Here is a 21,451-nt window from a genome sequence, read left to right as displayed (position 1 = left end):
TCTTGTCTCATATTTTAGTAAAGAACTTTAGCTACTTGTTAGAGTTAGTATACATATAAGCACATTACTAAACCACAAAACTGCTGAGTGATATTGAAAATCATAATTTGAAGGAAATATTTTTTCTCTGTGGGTCCTCTCTCCATTCTCTTTGGTTGAAATGCAGAGAAAATAGGGTATAGTGCCCTCAACTGGTGGACAAGGACAACAGTTTATCCTTGACACTTGCATTTTATTATTTGAATGGCTATAGCTTAAGAGAACAAAATTAGTTTTATTTAATAATTTTATATCCTTTTAAAATATACACTCAAGGGGGCTGGAGCGATAGCACAGCGGGTAGGGCGTTTGCCTTGCACGCGGCCGACCCGGGTTCTAATCCCAGCATCCCATATGGTCCCCTGAGCACCGCCAAGGGTAATTCCTGAGTGAAGAGCCAGGAGTAACCCCTGTGCATTGCCGGGTGTGACCCAAAAACCAAAAATAAATAAATAAATAAAATATACACTCAAGACATCTTTACCTGTCTTTAAATGTGTTAAATTGTGCAATTTTACCGATCCAATGTATAATTTCCATTTCATGCATTTTTAACCTCCTTACATTTTTTGTTTTATTTAACCATTCCTTGTATATTTTGTTTTACATTACCAGCATATTTTAAAATATCAGCCAAATAAGAAGTCACTCATAAATTATTTTTAAAAATTATGTGGAAATAGCATTTATTAAAGGCCAAAATTATGTTATAGTAATCCAAGTAATTTTAATTATATGTTTTAATTTCTCAATTCTCTATGCATGAGGAATTCCTTATACTGTTCTTTTAAAGATAAAATAAGCTTAAAATATTTAATAACTTATACAATATATGGCAGAGGCTGGTAAACTACCCATGGCATACTCAATATGCCAAAAACATTGACAACGACCATCTTCATTCCCTGATCCTGAAAGAGCCCCCAGTACGCCATCGGGCTACACTAGCAAGGCACAGGGACGAACGGAGATGTTAATGGCACCCGCTCTAGCAAATCAATGAACAATGGGATGACAGTGATACAGTGATACATTCAGAGAGAAATAAAAATTTACAAATGTAGAATAACAAGGACAATCTCTCCATAAAATCAGTCATATCCTACATCACAAAACTGAATATTTTACATGGCAAATTTATTTTTATTTATTTGTTTATTTATTTACTTATTTATTTATTTTTTACTTTTTGGGTCATACCCGGCAATACACAGGGGTTACCCCTGGCTTTGAACTCAGGAATTACTCCTGGTGGTGCTCAGGGGACCATATGGGATGCTGGGAATTGAACCTGGTCGGCCGCGTGCAAGGCAAACTCCCTACAAGCTGTACAGTTGCTTCAGCCCCTAAATGGCAAATTTAGCTATAATTAGAATTACCATTAAGTTAACCTTAAAATAGGGAAGGCAGTGCAATTATATTTCTATTTAAAATAATAACTCTGTTTATTTCACTTAAGCAAAGCTCTTGTTCTATTTTGAATGCATACCTCTCTTTACTCTCCCCGTCACATATATGTACTTAAATGTCTTTAAATAAAATTATTTTTATCACAACAAAAAATAAAACCAGAAAGAAACAAACTACCAAAACCAAATAACCTCTTCTATCTGCTGACTGAAAAAGAAATGAGAAATTCAATAGGAGGAGAAATAGGAAGGGTGTGAAGGCATGGGAGTTATTCTAGTGGTCCTGGATTCAGGATACTTGGAATGCATGAGAAAAAACATGTTGGCCCCCAGAAATTAATAGTTCCTTTCTTACAGTCATCCATGAAACAAAGAAAAAATAACAATAATTCTAGTAGATCAATTTCTACATGTAGTACATTTTTAAGTAATGCACTTTCAATCTTCACATATAAAACATCAGAAAATTTATTCACACAAATCTATACCATTTATTTATACATTAGTAAGATAAATGTATAATTATGCTACTAGAGAATTTATGGATCTAGGACTCTCGGTGTAAGACAAAGATAAACATCAATGGTACATTGTAAACCTGATACTAAAATGGTCTATTTAACTTACAACTTTATCTCAGAGTATCTATCCTCTTTTCGTTTTGCCATATTTATTTTATTCTATTGTAATTTCCCAAAAGCTTTACCTTAAAAAAAACACAGAGAACACTTAACTGAGGTCAGAAAAAAAATCCTAAGTGGACAGTCAGTGACATGCTCAGAGAGAGCGCTTACTTTATGAGAATGACATATCCAAAACTCTGACACAATTTTAACTTGAATTTTGAGGGAGGGTAGTGTAAAACTACTATTTATTGTTGGCAATATTTTTATATTCAGAACATTTAAACAGCAACTAGAAAATGGAACTAACTGATTTACCCAGGTTTGCAAACTTGAAATGCCACACTTGAGAAATTTAAGTAATTGCACATCACTTTTGAAAGCCTTGGTCTAATCACATCTCTTCAGTACTATTCAAGCCATGCAGTTCCATCCTGTTGACTGAGTCTTCCCACGTTCCTGGCATTTGGACAGCTTGAGGAACAATGGTCTTACCTAATAGAAAGGTTGATTCCAAAGCTGACCCTATCACACTATGCCAATTTAACAGACAAGAACAAGGATACAGAAGACTAACTAATAAAAACAAATCAGAAAATATTGATTTTGATCCAGAAGCATGGTGTTTAAATTAAAAGACAGCTCTTCAGAAAATCCTTTCTTCTATTGTCAAACATGCATTAGAACCTGTCTATCTTTCCAATTATTCAATTAGAAGAGACAAAAGAGTGATATTCTTGGCTTACAAACGAACACCGGGACACAGGCTGGATACAGCATTCAGAGTCACTATTTTTTTTTAGATTGTCGGTTTTAATTTTTACTGCCTGAAAATAAAGCTATCTGTACATATCATGTATAATTTACCCTCATATCTAGGGAATGTTACACATTTCTTTCACAGGAAAAGAGAAATCTAAATTCGACTAATAGCCTTCAATTTAGCATGAAGATATTCCATATAGTTAAAGCATTAAATTGCACAGAATTAAATGAATATAACTGTGCTTTCCCCTCTACTTGGAATACAAATGAAAATGTAAATTATAGTACATTGATTCTGCCTGGAGACTCTAAATTTAAGAGTCTTTCGAGTGTAAAGTTTTATATATTTTATTTGTTTACCTGGTTTTAAGAGATAAAGATAATTGCATGTTTTTTTTCTTTAACCAATTTTAAGTTGATTAAAAAGGAAAATAAAGTTATCAGTTATGTGTATGTAAGATATAGTATAAAATGTGATATATTAGTCATATAGAGAAGGGTGTAGTAAGGGCATATCAGTACATTCAAATTAAAATGGGAGGGTGGGGCCTCTCTCATAAGTGTTCAAGAGATACTCTAATCTTTGTGCTCAGATTTGATTGATCCCTGGCAGTACTTGGGGACCATATATGATACTGAAGATCAGAGTAGGATTATAACAAATCAAGACAACTAGCTTTAACCTGGCACTAGCTTTCTCTCCTAAATTAAAATTTAAGCAAATTATAACTAAACAAGTCGTAGTAAAAGAAAAAATAATAAACTTTGAGAGTATGACTGTTAGAACTCTGGAAGGTGGTGGTATTCAGGCTACCTCTTGCCACCATACTCTTGTAACCTAAGAATATTTAATGTATTGGGTAAATTTCTGCTGCTTTCTGGATAAGGAAAATATAAATATCTTGAACTAAACTAGGTCTATGAGTGCCTTTGGTCACAAATGATTTTGCTTTACACTTATAGACATTCTGTCTAAATAAATTAATCAAATTCTGTCACCCAGAAATAAAAGGTCATGCAACAAATACTGTTGTTTGTAAAGTACAAAGCCAGAAAGGATTTGTTTTAATTCCTATGGATATAGCTTAAATAAAAAAAAATCGTGCCACAAATTTGAAATTCTAGAGTAAACATCACACAGATCTCTTGTCACATATAACTTTGAAGTCTTGTCAGCACAGCTACCTAATTTATTTAAAACACCCTGGAGTCAGTGTCTCTTTGTAGTGTTATTTGTCAAATGATTCAAGCACTGCTTTAAAGTCTATGTGAGATTACTAAACAATTCCAGTGCCCTTAAATTGCATTTGATACATTGCACAATTTTCTCCTCTATGCATATAGAATTATAAACCATATTTGCCTCTGATACATTAATTTTCCTTATTTTAGGAGCCTAATGGAAGAAATAAAGCTACTATAAAGTGAAACAGTAATATGCTGGTAGAAGAGTAATCAGCTACTATGAATTGGAGAGTGTATTAGTGTGTGTACTTATGTCTAGATATGTCTGTGAGTTTATGTGCTCTTCTGTTTGGGGTGTTTGGGCAATTATAATCAAACTATAATAATCTTGAGTTTATAATGTATTCATTAATAATGTGGTGACTTGTAAATTCACAGATGGTTAAAGGTCAATATTTTGTAATAGGCATACTCATAAGTCTATTATTTCTTCATTTCTAAGTATTATGCTTCAACCCTACAAAAACTATGACTGGATTTTTCAATTACGGTCTCAAAATTAGCATATTATTTAGGATTTCTGGAGACATATGGAACAGACTATTATATTATAAAGCTGAGTGTTTAAGATAGTTAGAAAATATAGGTAATTAAGGATACTATTAATTAATATAAGACATGGAAAGGAATTGATAAAAGAAAATCAGAATGAAATATTTATATACTGATATGTACACACATACATTTAAAACATAAGTAAGATACATTCCATTTACATGTATATTGAGGGGAGAGAGGATAAGAAAGGAGGGGTAGGAGATAAAGTCAACATAAATGAATAAAAATGGCAGATAATTGAAAAAGAGAAAATTCAGTATTTCAGGAAGCAGTTTTACACTGAATTAACAGTTAAAAGTTCAAAGATAAAAGTCAAACTACTAGCAAAGAAAAAAGGATATTACCCATGTATCTTAAAAAAAGAAAATAGAATCAATGTGTGTAATTTTGAAGACACCACTTCACTGCAACCATTGTAAGATAAATCAAGGTAATATAAAGATCAGAGAAAGCTTCAAGACATTTTAGAAGCTGTCAAGATCTCTAGAACTTCTCTTTACTATGGATGCAAAGTATACAATGTCAAAGTGTGGCATGACTGTGAAGTTTGTTGAACATTTATAATCTCTAAAATTGATCTCAGGATTATGCTGGTCTCAAATCTTATGATCAGTTAGATTAAGATTAAAGTTCAGGGCTGGAGCGATTGCACAGTGGGTAGGGCGTTTGCCTTGCACGCGGCCGACCCGGGTTCGATCCCCAGCATCCCATATGGTCCCTCAAGCACTGCCAGGAGTAATTCCTGAATGCAAAGCCAGGAGTAACCCCTGAGCATCGCTGGGTGTGACCCAAAAAGGAAAAAAAAAAGATTAAGGTTCAAACATTGAAATAGCTAAGATCTACCCAGTCACCCGGATAATATTTCTTTCAGGTTTCCCAATTTACCATCAAGGAGCAATTCAAATCTTGTGTAAAAGTCCTAAAAGTCAGGGCTGATTGTTTGTTCTCTAGGGTAAATAAATCCCTTATGCATCCCTTGCCCCCCACCTTCTCATTTACCACCTTAAGACTCAAGAAGATAAATTTTGGTCCAACTTACATGTTTCTTTTCCTAATATTTCTGAAGTCTTATGAAACAACAGAAGAATAGAACTGCTATTCACATGGACTAACCCAAGTACCATTCTGATGTTCAGCAGGGCATTCTCAGAGAAAGAAAACTCTAGGACCAGAGAATTGTGACCCAGCCCGCTGAGGTTTCCCAGGCGTGTGTGTGTGTGTGTGTGTGTGTGTGTGTGTGTGTGTGTGTATGCACACACACACATATATATGAGAAAGAGGCAGGATTAAATAAGTACAGAGTAAGAATGAAGACTGTGTTTTCTATTACCATACAAAAATGAAAGCTTGATCTAAGTAGTTATAACTTCGGAGGTTGTTCCCTGACTTAAATCTGGGCATATTAATTAAACAAAATTTACCCTCATTTATTTTTAATGTAGCAATGCTTTGGGTATCAAAAATGTTTGTATAAAATATATCTTAAAATATTTTGTCAAAATAGTATGTATCTTAGATGCAAATCAAGGTATTATAAAAAATATTCATAAAGTATTCTTTATCCAGATCTTTTCCATTTTCAGGAATGTATTTGTCCTTCTGAATTTTTGATGCTTTAAAAATTAATTATGGTTTACTATTTGAATATATTAAAACAATGGCAAATAACTTCTAAGTAATGCAAAATGAGACTTGTTTGAAAATAATTATGAACCCTGAGCAAGAATGTAATATACCTGTATTTGAACCTTAACCCCTCTTTAAAACTGATTTTTAATCTTATTTCTAATTTTGTGTATCTCTTATTTTTTAAAACTTCCTCTGAATTTTTGTCTATCACCATAATTAGCTTTATATGTACTCTCTGTATTCCATAATTTGCTCATCATTCACACCTTATTTCCTCCACCTACCTGAGTCTGAGACATAGAGCTTCATTTTTAAATTACTCCAGATAATATTTACATTCTTTTCCGCAACCATGTAGAAAATCTTCTATTTTAAGATTACTGGAAACTGAACAGTGTGATATTACATTATGTGAACTCAATTCTATGCATAGAGAACATATATCGTTTAAAAAGTGTTTCTGATTCAGAACACATACTCTTGCAAGAAGCAAATGATGTTCCAAGACCTCAATCTACAGTACCTGTAACTTTCAGCTTTTCAGCACCAATAGAAATCTCATCTTCATCTGCAGAAAACAGCACTTTGCCATCTTCATTTGATCTCACTTCAAATTTTTTACACTGAGCTTCCACTGCATCAGCGCCTATGGCCAGAGAAAAGATAAGAAAATGAAACTTGTATGCAAGAAACCATTTAATGAATATTTATAATGCAAATAATATAAACAAAAGAAATACTAGTACTATTAATTATATTATGTCATGTATATTTTAATTGAAATCACTATATTTTAAAATTATCATCACTTCAGTTTAATTTGGTAGAGTAGTGCTGGGAAAGGATGGTTAGACATGCTTGTAACCTTTAAATGTGTGACATAGTCCTCATAGGGTTGGTGAGTTTATCCAGGTGAAAACTTGTATATTAAAAGGAGAGACTATGTCTGCTTTATCCTTGATTGTAGCCGGCAGCTTGGCATTATAATTTCCACCTGCTCAGATGCTCGATGAATATGGAATGACTCTCATGTTTTCTATTCACAAGCGGAGATTTGTGCCCCATCTGTGGCTATTTCTAAAAGCATTAAATGTGCACCCTAGGTATTCTATCTTTCAGATATCCTAATCTGATATTTTTTCCTTTCTTTAATAACACCAATTGTTAATTCATCATTCATTGTACAATCTAGCAAAATAGACACACAAACACATAAAATACTTATAGTTAGACTTCAATGATAGTTATATTTTTAGTGCTCACTAATATTTAATCAATAATTTTCTTGATTGACAAAATATGGTTTTAAGTAAATATAATTTGAGCATGTACTTCAAATATAATTAATTTATTGGCCTACTATACATATTTATTCTTTAACAAACCATATAAAAACAGTTCCTATACTTTGAAAAACTGAAAAACTGATAATTAGAACCACTACAAAAACTTGTTAGAGGTGAGAAATTGTTTTTCATAATAAAAATTTATTTCTTTGAGAATAACATATTTTGCATACAAATTATGTTTTATTCTCCTGTGAAGACTAAAAACATCCACTTTCTGCTATCTCTATAATAGATTTTTTCCAGATATAATCTAGCACAGTTAGGTATTGAGGTATATTATATGTGTTCTCTAATACTTTTCACCTATTTTTTCAAATACTATATTTTGTGACTGCTCCTAATTCTTATGGTGAAATCCTAACCTTAATATGATGGTATTAAAAGTAGGATCTTTGAGAGACAATTAGACCCCAAGGATTGACCTTCATTAATAAGATTATTTACCCTCTTATAAAAAGAATTAACTACATTGTCTTCTTTGTAATCTGCAAGTGGGGACATAGCAAGAAGTTAACTGTCTTCAAGCAAGGTAGTAGTCCCCTCACCAGACACTGGATCTGTTAATATTTTGTTCTTAGACATCCCAGTTTCTGGGACAATTGAATCTATATGAGTTACTTAGTCTACCTTTTTTTTAGGTTACTTAGTCTACCCTATTTTTAGGCTGTCTACCAAGACAGCCTGAAAAAAAAAATAAAACTGACACCACTTACTTGTTAAATATGTGACAACCCCAGGAGTTAAAAATAAGAGCTATTGTTATGTTGCAAAATACCTCTGGATTTAGAATTGTGTCTGGTTTGTAGTGGGCATTTACTAGTGAATGGTGGATAGGTGCATGAACAGCAGACTTAAATTTTCTTTCCCTTCCCTTGCTTATTTTAAATGCCTCAAAAATACTTAAATTTAGTCAGAGGGTTCTACTAACTTTCATATACTTTGTCATCATTATTTTTGGGTAACATGTAAAGAAGAGGAAAAATAATTATAAACCCTGATAAAGTTTGGCCTAATGTTTTGGAAACAGAATTTACAATTTTATTATAATCTAAAACTACACACATATTTTTAGGTTTATATATAAATATGGAAAAGCTTTGATGAAGTTAAAAGTAATGCTGACAGTGTAGTCTATCAAGTTAAAAATATTGTGAATTGTAATTAAAAATCGTTATCTCTTTTCCTCTCTTTCAAACAAATAAAATTCCTTTGGAACTTAATGACAAATTTGAAAAAATCAAGAAAGACATTGTCCTTGGTCAGAGTAACTCCTCTTGCAAAAGCTATTCCAAAACATTCTCTTCTGTTGACTCTGTTTTCTCCTAATCCCAATTGTACATTCTTATATTGTTGCTTTTGATAGGAAATATAGTAACAAAAATGGGTGGTGTCAAATAAATCATGCTTGAGGTTGATTTTGAATTCTTGAGGGGTATGGGTTTTGTGGTCTGTAACCCATATATATTCAAGATATTCAGGTTTACATTAAAACTGAAATGTGTTAAAAGGTATTATAGATGTTTTACACACAAAACCTTAACATATACCATATTTCTTGTCTCAAATATAATTTATTTGGGTGATTGTCACACAAGATAAATTATTGACTTTAATAACATTGAATTTAATTAAATCCTTATAAGCAATCTCAAGACTTTTCTGCCCTAACATGGATATTTCATAAAAATAAATGTCACATAAACATTTAGAAATATAGAGTATCTAAGTATGACAAAGTAAGAAGAAATTTTGATTCATAAAATGTAAACAGAGAAAAAGAAAACAAGAAATAATTTATCTAGCCAAAATGTAAGAAACATGCAGGCCATAAGTAAATTCATGCAGATCCATCCTATTGAAAAACAGATTAATTAACAGTATATACTACACTATGTTCAATATATTAGAATAATTATGGAAGAAAAATAATAAGAAATTTAAAATTTACTGATAAATATTTTAAGTCATAAATAATATTAAACTTATTGGATTCTGTTCATTAGTTTTTTGCAAATTGAAAATAGCACATTTAAGCCAGGAGGTGTATATATTTGATATAGCTTGTATTATTTTGAATATTATTAATATATGTTATACATTTATAAATATTTTAAATAAGAAAATACTGTTCAGTTACTGGTTTCTGTTTATCAATATTTACTTTAAATAGAAGGTAGAAAATGAGAAAAATATTATATGACACTATTATATTTATTTTTCAAATTACCGTATATACCTAATTTTTTATATCAGCATGCTTTACATTTACTGTTGCAGTCCTTGGTTTTTGGTCCACACTCTGTGGTGCTCTGGGTGAATTCTGGCGCTGTGCTTGGAGATTACTCCCTGCAGTGCTCACATGTGTTATGCCAGTAATCAAACCTGGACTGCCTGGAAAGCATGTGCTCAGCCCATTGAGCCCTCTCTCTTGCCTTGCCTTGTGCTTCCTTATTTTCTTGTGCTGGTACATACATGTGTGCTCCTAAGATCACGTTGTATTTAGGATAAGTCAATTTAGGATCAACTGTTGGAAAGAAACAATAATTATCCCAATTCAATTTGTGTTTCCTCCTGTGATATGCAAGTTTCAGGAAGGCAATACGCATAAATGACTTTGGGTAGATGCTACAATTCTTATGCAACTTGTTTAAGGGGAAAATGGTTACCCAGACAGTTATGTACTTTTTCAGTCATTTCAAAATCGTTTTGCTAACTAAATGCTTCCTTGGGAATAATATTAATGAAGTTTACCTTAATAATTTCAGAATTAAACAGAGTAGACAGGCATAGAATGATGGCAGTAAAATAGAAAAGGTAAGAAAAATGATATTGGTTCACAACAGAATAAAATATTCAACATGTTAAATAAACATTTTTCTTTTTTTTTTTTTTTTTTGCTTTTTGGGTCACACCCAGCGATGCTCAGGGGTTACTCCTGGCTCTGCACTCAGGAATTACTCCTGGCGGTGCTTGGGGGACCATATGGGATGCCGGGGATCGAACCCGGGTCGGCCACGTGCAAGGCAAACGCCCTACCCGCTGTGCTATCGCTCCGGCCCCTAAATAAACATTTTTCTAACTTTTTAGAAATGTCCTCTAAGTATTCTTCGTAAAATAAAAACAAAATCACAAAGAGAATTGCTTGTTCCCTCAGAGAGGCCTACCTTTTAGAGAATTTTCTATAGCCATATTTAATGAAACTATGGCTACTTCTCAGCCAAAATTTTGCTAACTAGTAGAGATCCCAATAATTTAAATAGTAGAGATTCCAATAATTTATATAATACTATTTCATTTCCTACATTGGCTCGGCTAAACATATGAGTCACTTTCTTATTAATTTAAGAATTTGCACAATATATTTCTATTGATCTCTTTCTACTAATGAGTACTAATGATTTGATTTAAAGAAAACAGTGAAGATTATAACAGTTGTAACTTCTTATGTCTGGTGTGTTTTTCTTAAGTTATTATTTCTTAACTTATTCTGATGAATCCTTTCTCCTGTCAATATTATCATGGTCCTTCTGGCAAAAAATATTTATAGACTATTAATCACAATAGGAAAAGAAAACAAAAATAATGTTTAGTAGGATCAACTAAATTTTATGGTCAATTTTTTGACTATCGCAAGCCAAAAAGAAAAACCAAATTTGAAACAAATAAAACTCCTTTCACAAATTGCAAACATAACAACCCTTATACTTTGATATTCTATACTGTTGCACGTTACTAGAAACTCATAGTAGGAAAGTGTTCTCCTAGTGTACTGTTGAAGGAAGGAGAAAGAGAATCAGGGAACGGAACAGCCACAGGCCTAGATTGGAAAGAACATCGTGTCTCAGAATAAGGACTTCAGAAATTTTGACATATATAGTTCTCATATAATCCCATAAGATTTTAATCTATTTTATTAAATCCAGAGGGACTCTGATGGTTTTTGTTTGTTTGTTTTTTCTTTGTTTGTTGGCTTTGGAATAGAAAATATAGCCATTCTTCCTCCACAATCAAATTTATCTAATCTTTCAAGTTTTCTATTTTCCCCTCTCTGTGGTTCTCACTATTTTCAGTGCCTAGAGCAGTGTCAAACACAGTAATTATTCAATATGTTCATTTTTAAATTAAAATATATTTCATTACTCTGAGTCATTAAGCTCTGCTAGTCCTCCCCCATTTTTAAAAATCTGAAAAACGAGCAGTTGGAGAAATACAATTCATAATATTTGCAAAGATAATTCTGAGTGTTCATGACATTTGCTATTGTGGTTTCAATTTCTAAACTTAAAATTGATTTTAATGTCACTGTTCTCCAATCTCACTTGAAATTAATATCATGGAATGTTATCTCACCAGCATCTAAGATTTTTTCTTTTTTTGCTGTTAAAGAAAAATTCTGCCAGGTCTATCAATGAAACTGTATAAGCTAGAAGAAATGAAAGGATACAGCAGAAAAACTCGACTAAATGAACACCCCACCAAGAACACTCCACTCACTTTACATAACATTCTGATTTGAAGGAACAACTATACAGAGCTTTGTGGATAGGCAACAATTTTGCGGATAGGCAACAACATAGCCTTGAAACAAGTTTTGCAAGAAGCATTAAAAGAGTTCATTCAAAGACCAGGAGAAATTTATTTTCATGTGGAATTGAGTGCACCACCTATTAATTGTGCATCTGGCTGCCTTCTGCTAAATTAAGGTTAAAAACATACAGTGATTAATCATTGAAAATTGACTTTTATTGATTTATTTTCTGATAATTCTATTTGCCACTGTTTAAAAAATTTTTTGGACCAAATAAGATGAAATAAATTTATTATATATGTCTGCCAAGGGGTAGAGGAAGTTTTATTTATGATAGGGAAGATATGATTATTGCATTAAGATCCAAATGCAAGGTAAAATTTAATGCGATATATTTTGGATGCCAGAACGGAAAACTTAGTTATGTAAATGGTGTAGTCAGTATACTATATTGTGTTAAATAATTTGAATTTTTTATTTACATAAGTTACAATCATATAGTAATCAATCACTACAAATTGACTTGTATTGATTTATTTTTTGATAATTCCATTTGCTACTTAAGTTTTGTTGGAGCAAGTAATGTGGAGCAAATTTGTTATACTCCAGCCAAGGGGCAGGCTGGGGGCTGTCAGATGGATCTGGGAAAACTGGTGTAGGGAAAGGAACACTGGTTGTGGGATGGGTGTTGGAGTATTTTATGCCTGAAACAGCTCTAGTACAAACAACATTGTATTGTTTGTATTGTCATGGGGCCTTAAAAAAAAAAGAAAACCACCTGAACCACCTTTGTAATTTATCACAAATGCATAGAAAATCATTATGGTTCAATATCTTTTTTTAATTTAAATCACCATGAAATACACAGTTACAAATTTGTTCATAATTGGATTCCAATCATACAATGTTCCAAAACTCATCCCTTCATCAGTGTACATTTGCTGCCACTAATGTCTCTAGTCTCTCTTCAGCCACCCCACCATCCTTCAACCTGACCCTATTTCTCTCTCTCTCTCTCTCTCTCTCTCTCTCTCTCTTTCTCTCTCTCTTTCTCTCTCTGATGCACTCAAACACTGTGGTTTGTAGTTCTGTTACTGAATGGTTATCATGTTTATCACTTTACCTCCTTTTATTCCTCAGTTCTTGTCCAGAGTGATCATTCCCAGGTTCAATCATTTTCTTTAATAAGAAAACATACAGAAACTATTCTAGACAGTGAACACCTTCTTGAAATACATTATAATTGGTTTGTACTTTCTCCCTGGAATGCATTGTATTTATATTATCTTTAGTGCTCTTTTATGAAAATATTTAAAGACAATTCTTTTGTTTGTTTGTTTTCTGGGCACACTGTGGCAGTGCTCAGCATTTATTCTTGACGTTGTGCTTAGGAATCATTCCTGATGATATTCAAAGTGCAAGATTTGGTGCTCTGGTCAAACCATGTTGGATGCATGCAAGTTAAGCACCTTAATTCCTATACTATGTCCTCAGGCCCAACATGTAGCACTTATATGGAAATTACTTTTAATTCGTCTTAAAAACCGTCATGGTCCTATCATGGCTGGAGAGATAGTATAGTGAATAGAGTACTAGACTTGCATAGAGTCAACCTGGCTTAATCCTACCAGCATTGATCCCTGAGCACAGAACAAAGAGTAAGCTCAGAGCACCACTGGATATGGCCCTCAAAAAACAAAGAAACAAACAGAAGTTCTATCTGGATATGCAGACTTGCTTATGAATTCCATTTAGTGAAATAAGATTTTTGTGTAATAAACCAACAAATTCAAGATAACAATTTTAGAAACCCTATTATGACATAAATCTTTTTATTATAAAATGATTACAATAAATTGTGATATTTTGGGGACAATTTTGCATTATTGATTTGTTATAGCTAATTTATGTGTTATTATTACATGAAGTTCTTATAAAGGCTTGTTTTGAAACACATTACTTCTGTCTCCTGAGAAAGCATTAAAATTAATTTGATTTCTGGGGGAAAATTATATTTGAGTAAACATGCTTATACTAGAAAGGATGAACTAGTTTGTGATACAATAAAACAGCTTCCAAATTTAATTGGCTTATCTCAGCAAAGGTCTGCTTATTTCAATCATAAGTCAGCAGGATGCTTTGGCCACAGAATCAGGCTGAAATCCAGAATGCTGAGGATTTCTCTTGCTTTTACTTATTTATCTGATTGACATTTTACATGAAATCTGTGAATTAAAAAGTCATTCATTGCATGGTTTCAAACTTACAGTTGGTTACAGCACCAATCCACTTGCTTTTAAAGTTGTATCATCAAGGATATGGGATATGGAATAATGAAAAGTAACCTAACATTTTCATTTGTTCCTTTTCATATGATGCCAGGGACTGAACACAGGGTCTCACACATACAGGATGGCTCTTCCACTGAGCCATATCCCCAATGCCACTTCTGTTACTGCTCATTGATGGTGCTTGTGACTGTTGTAATTATCAAGGAGGTTTGTGGAAAACTACTTGGTAGCAGTGAGGGTGGTAAATCCATGGCATCATGCATGCAATGTGTCTGCATTACCACCAAGCCATGTCTTTGGATCTATATCAAAAATATGTTTTCAAATAGGTAAAAATGTACAATGCTATTTTAAGACTAGAAGAAAATATACTATTAAATACGTTTAGTGATACCACACTTCCAAAGGCCATGATTGGAACATAAAAGACTAGACTATCTTACTTACTTTCATACATTAACAGTTATAAAACTGCACAAAGTATATAGAGGAATTGCTACTACCAACAGGTGTAAAAGGGTGATGATTGCTGAGAGAATAAAACACAAAGATAACTATGCATTGATTTTAAGTGAACTCATGGTGACCATTTACAAATCAAAGAAGATAGTCAGTGTTTTTGGTGGGTGGATGAAAGAAATGCCGGGTTTAGCAGTGCTCTAAATAGAATTTGAGCAGTAAAGAAATGGGGAATGGGCCGGTGGTTCAGTTTAGCAGAAGCTTTAAAATTCTACATAGGGATACGCTTTACTTTTTTCTAGATACTGTTACTGCATAAGGTGCTAGTCGATTTTTCAAAAATAACTACCTAGGAAGGGTTGTATAAGCTAAACGAAGACTGTAGAACGCTAAAGATTTTCATCTTTCTAGATGCAGAAATAACTCTATCCTCTACACACTGAGTTGTTATGCCATGGTGAAGTTTCTCTTGGAATAAAATCAAATCTAGATCCACTCTATCTAATCTAACTAATGTAAAGGCAGGTCTTGACAGGATCGAGCTGGTCTGCCAAAACATTATCTGCCTATTTCCATAACATCAACAACAGTGTTTAAAATAAGACAACCAGTTCCCGCCACTCAAAATTTTATTATAGATAAAAAGATAGAAGAAAATAGGGCCTTAACTAGGTGAGAAATCAGTTAATAAAACTTAACAGGAATCTCCATAAACACTGGTAGAAAACAAACACTTCAATTAAATAATTATAAGGATGATCAGTGATTTAAAGAAAAGAACAGAGTGAATGAATAGAATAGGAATTTCAACAGACATTAAAATATTTAAAGGATGACATGTACAAAGGATAATAATACAAATAATAAAGATAGAAGTAAAACAGTAGTTGAAAGTCAAAACGTAATGAATGTACTTAACTGACTTATCTTTAAGAAGAAAGTGACCTTTAGAATTTATGTGTAACAACTGTTAAAAGTGAAACGTAGAAAGAGATGAAGACATATGAGAGAAAAAACATGCTTCTTGGTGACTTGAGGAACTATATGAAAGTGCTTAGCAAATAAAGCAAAAGAGACACCAAGAGAGGATAGAGAATACTGTAGCACTGTAGCACTGTCGTCTAGTTCATTGATTTGCTCAAGCGGGCACCAGTAACATCTCCATTGTGAGACATATTGTTACTTCTTCGATATGCCAAGAGAATACTAATGTATTATTTTTGGCAGTGTTGGCAATAGAATCTGCATCTCATGTATGAAGTTGGCTCTGATATTCTTAATCAACATACTTTCTACAAAATAGAGGTCTGTTTTTGGAGAAAGAAAAATCTTTCAACCATTGTTACTTAAAGTCTTGACTATCTATGCTTTCCTTATATGTATTTACTATGGGCTTCTGACAGAGAAGAGTTGAATAAAGAAAATCTCAGAGGTACTGACAAAAAGAAATTCAAACTCAATGTATGCTGAGTGTGTCCACTAAAAATAATATCATCACCAAAGCATGGCATAGTTAATATGTCAAATAGCAAAATGAAAAAAGGAATAAAATTCAGAAAATAGGTAAAATATCCCCAAAGAGCAAGGAATATTATGCAAATCTTTAAATGCATATCTTAAAAAGAATGATGAGTTATTCATTGGTTCACATGGCTGCCACTACAAAGGGCCACAAACTATGTTCTTTAAAAAGCAGAAATTTATTCCATAGCCATTGCCATGTAAATAACAGACCAGCGTCATGACCGGTCTCGGAGAAGAATCAATCCAAGATGCTGAAACTCATTGACCTAGTTTTACAGATCCTAGGGATCATAGAGCGTGTGGCTGCCTATGTCACCAAGTGACACCTCCAAATTCCACAATACTGACATTCCAGTAGGATCACAGCAAATTAGATGTGAAGGTAGCCTATAAATCATCTAAGCTCAATAAACAAAAATAACACCACAGAACGCTTACTTAGCAACAAACAGCTTAGTAAACCCTCAGAGCATGACTTTAATGATCCCATTGTGATATATAACAATTTTAACAAAAAAAAAATTTACTGGTGTATTTTTCAACAATTTCAGTAACCATTTTGTTATAGCAAATACTATAAAATAAATTATTTTGTGTCTGCTAAGGTGGCAGGTTTGGAAGAAGGAAACTAGAAACAACGGTGGAGGGAAGGTCACACTGGTGGTGGAGTTGGTGTTGGAACACTGAATGCCTGAATACAACTATATTATGAACAACTTTGTAAACCATGGTGTTTAAATAGAGTATAAAACAAAATAAAGAATCAGAAATTTATTGTAATACAGTCTTGGAACAAAGGATTAAAATCAAGTGGAACTGGTTCCTTCCAATGGCTGTGAAGGAAAACACCTGCTCCTGCCTTTGTAATTGGTTTATCTACCATTGTTTTCTGTGTCTCTTTCTTCACAATAGCGTCTCATTTTTATAGGGAAACCAAGAATATTGGATGACATACCTCAATAGTCTCATTTCTATTCTAATACCCTGTCACTTACTGAGACACTGTCTTCAAATAAGGGCACATCATGAGTTGTCTGTGGTGGTGAGGACTTCATATGTGATTGTGTATGTAAAGAATAAAAATTAACATATAAACCAAATTTAATGTTAAATGGGGGATAAGAAAATTTCAAGCAAGCATTTTGAGTCTAGGAAATTATATCCAAGATTAAAGGTCAAGACATTTTCATCCAGCAGAAACAGAGAATAAATAACCAACAAATTTAAAAAAAAATTATGAAGGCCTAGTTTCAAGAAAAAGGAAATAATCACAGAATTTTATTTATTTATTTATTTATTTATTTATTTGCTTTTTTGGTCACACCCAGCAATGCACAGGGGTTACTCCTGGTTTTGCACTCAGGAATTACTCCTGGTGGTACTCAAGGGACCATATGGGATGCTGGGAATCGAACCCGGGTTGGCCGCATGCAAGGCAAATGCTCTACCCTCTGTGCTATATTTCCAGCCCCTAATCACAGAATTTTCAAAGAGAGGGAGGAAGGAGTTAAAACCTATATTGGAAATATGCAAAAAGTAAAAAAGAACATTAAATTACAAAGCAGTAATGATATTATTTGTTTTAAAAATATATGGAGAAATAAAACACACATAAAAGAAAATATATGTTATTATGAGAATAAGTTAGAAGTCAAGCATTCTCAGATCTATTTATACTAAACTATGTTCAGATATAAAATAATTTTATAGGTGAAAAAGATAGTTTAGCATTTGGTAAGGAATTTGCCTTGCATGTGACTGAACTTGGATTGATTCTGAGAACCTCAAGACTGATTCCCTAAGCACCACCATGTGTCAACTCAGAGCATCACTGTGAGTGATCCCTGAGCACAAGAGCCTGGACCCAAATAAGGACAAACAAATAAAAATCATAGTTTCATAAATCAAAAAATAGACTATTAATTATTAAAAGATGAACAAAATAAAATTTATCACATTAAAGAATATTTGTTACAAATAATTCTTGGTGATTCAAATATATTATAAAGGATATATGTGGAGAATCAATTAGAAAGAGATAAAGAGCACAAAACAAGATGACATGTGGCTTTATAACAAAAAAAATTGTCTCAGTAGTTAAATTGAATAGTTCTTTTGAGCTTAAAATTCAATTACCAAGCTAGATATAAGAACAAACTGAAACACTGGTAGTTAATATTAAACAAAATATAATCATAAATTGAAAATAAATCAAAGGAAATACTATATAATATAAGCAAAATACAACAAGTCTGGTGTACTTCCTGGATGGAAACTTCAATAATCTATAAAATCCTGTTTCATAATCAGAAAAATTAGATTGATAACATTTAGTTAGTATTTTAAATCATTATAGCAGAGAAAACATAAAATCAAAACAAAGTTTACAAAGAAAAGTTAAAAGTTAAATTCCCATATTGATGGATATTTTAAAATATTTTCTCAGAAGCACAAGAAAAAAGGAAAAAGTTAAGACAAAAATTATTATCAAAGGCAGCATATGCAAATTGGTGATAGATTGAACCTGGTAACAATACAACAATGGTGAAATATAGTGGTCATTCTGAAGGAGGACTCAGTGCTGAAAGGAGGAAAGTGGCATGCATATTACCCTGTAAGCAAAAGTGCTGTAAATTACAGTGCTGAAAGCAAAATTAAAAAAAGGAAAAACAACGTGCCAGCCATAGAGGCAGGTTGGTTGTGGTGGATGCCAGCAGGGGAACAAGGGACATGAATGGAGGGAAGTGCAGATGGAAGACTGAAATAAAACCTAAAAAGAGGAAAAGTACATGAATGAAAAATTTCCTCCTATTAGAACATAAAATTATGTATTGCTTCTGGGCCAAACCTGATGCTGCTCTGGTTTATCCCTGGTCCTGTTGTCAGGGATCACTCCTGGTGGACTCGGGAGTGGGGGTGGGGGCATTTGGGGCTTGAACGCAGTTGGCCGTGTGCAAGGCACACGTCCTGCCTACTTTACTATCTCTCCAGTCCCAAATTAGTGTACATATTTATCTGTAAACATAACATTTAAAAAATTAACTATCAATATCCCTTTCTACCATGAGAATTTAAGAGTGCTTTATATTAGGAAATCAGTGAGTACGGTTTTCTAGCACACAGAGCCGAGTAGCATTACGCTCATGTATCGCTTAAGCCTGCAGAGGGCTGAGACTCTCCTTAGGATGCTGGATTTCCTGAGTGCCACTTGGGAAACTGACCCCACCCCCCCCAAAGAAGGGAAAATATTTTATTTTAGATTAGCAATGCTCTAAATTAAAATTTTCCTTATAGTCAGTGTGTCATGATTTGTATCCTTTTACTTGATGATATTTCTAGGGTGAAATATACTTAATAAAAGTATCTTTCTAACTGGAAGCTACACCAGGATCCACTAAAGCATAGTGAGATTTAGTGCTTAAAACACAACATCCCAGCACTAATGGTTAGCATGACAACAAAAGCTTCATCAGTGTGCCTGAACTAACCTTGATTAAGAGGAAGTAATTTCCTTTTTAATTAAGCCTTATAACATTTTCATTTCTTTTTAATCTATACTATCTAATCAATAATTCAGCTATATGTTCGCATATCAAAAGTTTCTCACATAAAACAATCAAATCAGGCTTTCATTCTCAATACTCTAATCAAGATCTGGAATAAATAGCTATTTTTTTTTAAAAATTCAGTGGCCTGATATCTCACTGACAGGACAACTTATTAGCATCTCAGTTATTCTTTTCTTTAAAAATCTTTTGAATAAGTCTTGAAAAACCATTTATTGTTAATATGTTTCCTTTCACTAGCTATAATTTTTCACTCTGTATTGCTGTTTTTCTTTCTGTATCCTAGTCTAAATTTTTACAAGTTCTCAATTTTTTAATGATGTTTTTTTCCACTGAAGTCTACAGAGCAAAAGAAAGAAAAACATGAGAGATGTCATTTAACCCTTTTATGTAGAGTTTTTCTTTCAGGATAATGACTTTAAAACATATATCTATGCTGAATCTCATCTTTATACCATATGCTCTGATGAGTAAAGTCACCTCCGGGGTTTAAACCTCAGCGTTTATTCCAGTTTCCACTTTGAACATGACAACAAAAGATGCACTCTCTATAAATGCTGTTGAAAATTATGTATTTTAAGATGATATATATTTAAAACCACATTTTAAAGCCCTGGGAAACAGTCCTAAGAAATACAGAAAAAGAAGAAACAGTAATTTAATAAAATCTAAGAATAGTACAGTCAGTGCATCTGCACCATCTTTATCCTATGAGCTATTCTCCCTACGCCTAGCCCAGACAGAAGGCATTTATTACTCAGAAGGACACATCAATAATGCTCTCCACTTACTTCCCACAAACACCTGAACAAATACACTTACTAGTGCTGTGAAATTAGTTACTCTTGTTGCCCTACTTCCTAAGTGCACACAACATGCTTTTATCATTTTGGGGAGCCTCCCAAGTGGTGTTCATGGGGCCCAGGGTTTTCTAGGCAGTACTCTGACAGTTCAATGCCAGGGTCAGAAGTGGTATCATTCTTCCACTGCACTGTCACTCCCCCTCTCACACCATGAACCACCAGTATCAAAGTGATGGTTCCCAGGTGCCTCTAGGGTGATACCCAGTGATGTCTGGGATGCCCTGTGGTCTGTGCCACAGGCTCAAGTAAGGGTCATGTACCTTAACTGCTGCACATTTCCTGGATGGTTCGCCCATCACTGTCACTGTCATCCCATTGCTCATCGATTTACTCGAGTGGGCACCAGTAACGTCTCCATTGTCAGACTTGTATATCCTTATATATTCACATTTCACTCTTCTCTACAGAAGTTTTTGATAAATCTTCAAACTAATAAAGGTATCACAAAATCAGTCTATTTTAAAATAATCTTACTATTCACATCATCTCCTTTGACTCTACCCTTTTTCATTTTTCATTTTTGTGTCCTCATTTATTTCCTGGCTCCCTCATCAAAATATAAGCCTCATTATTTCAAAAAGTTTTATCTCTCATTGATTGCTA

General features: G+C 33.2%; 1 protein-coding gene across 3 annotated transcripts in view; it reads right to left on the bottom strand.

The window, feature by feature from the left end:
- The window catches only part of SGCZ (sarcoglycan zeta), a 1,018,550-nt gene that overhangs the window by 43,059 nt on the left and 954,040 nt on the right, over positions 1 to 21,451 (bottom strand). For all 3 annotated transcript variants that reach the window (XM_055138572.1, XM_055138579.1, XM_004610323.2), the window contains one exon: positions 6,792 to 6,914. In XM_055138572.1, coding sequence (XP_054994547.1) covers positions 6,792 to 6,914 — 123 coding nt within the window. The remainder of the gene's footprint in view (positions 1 to 6,791; positions 6,915 to 21,451) is intronic.

Source organism: Sorex araneus, chromosome 1 (genome assembly GCF_027595985.1).
Source record: "Sorex araneus isolate mSorAra2 chromosome 1, mSorAra2.pri, whole genome shotgun sequence".
Taxonomy (NCBI): Eukaryota; Metazoa; Chordata; class Mammalia; order Eulipotyphla; family Soricidae; genus Sorex; species Sorex araneus.
The sequence above is the reverse complement of the archived record's forward strand: the minus strand, read 5'-3'. Positions and strand labels throughout refer to the sequence as shown.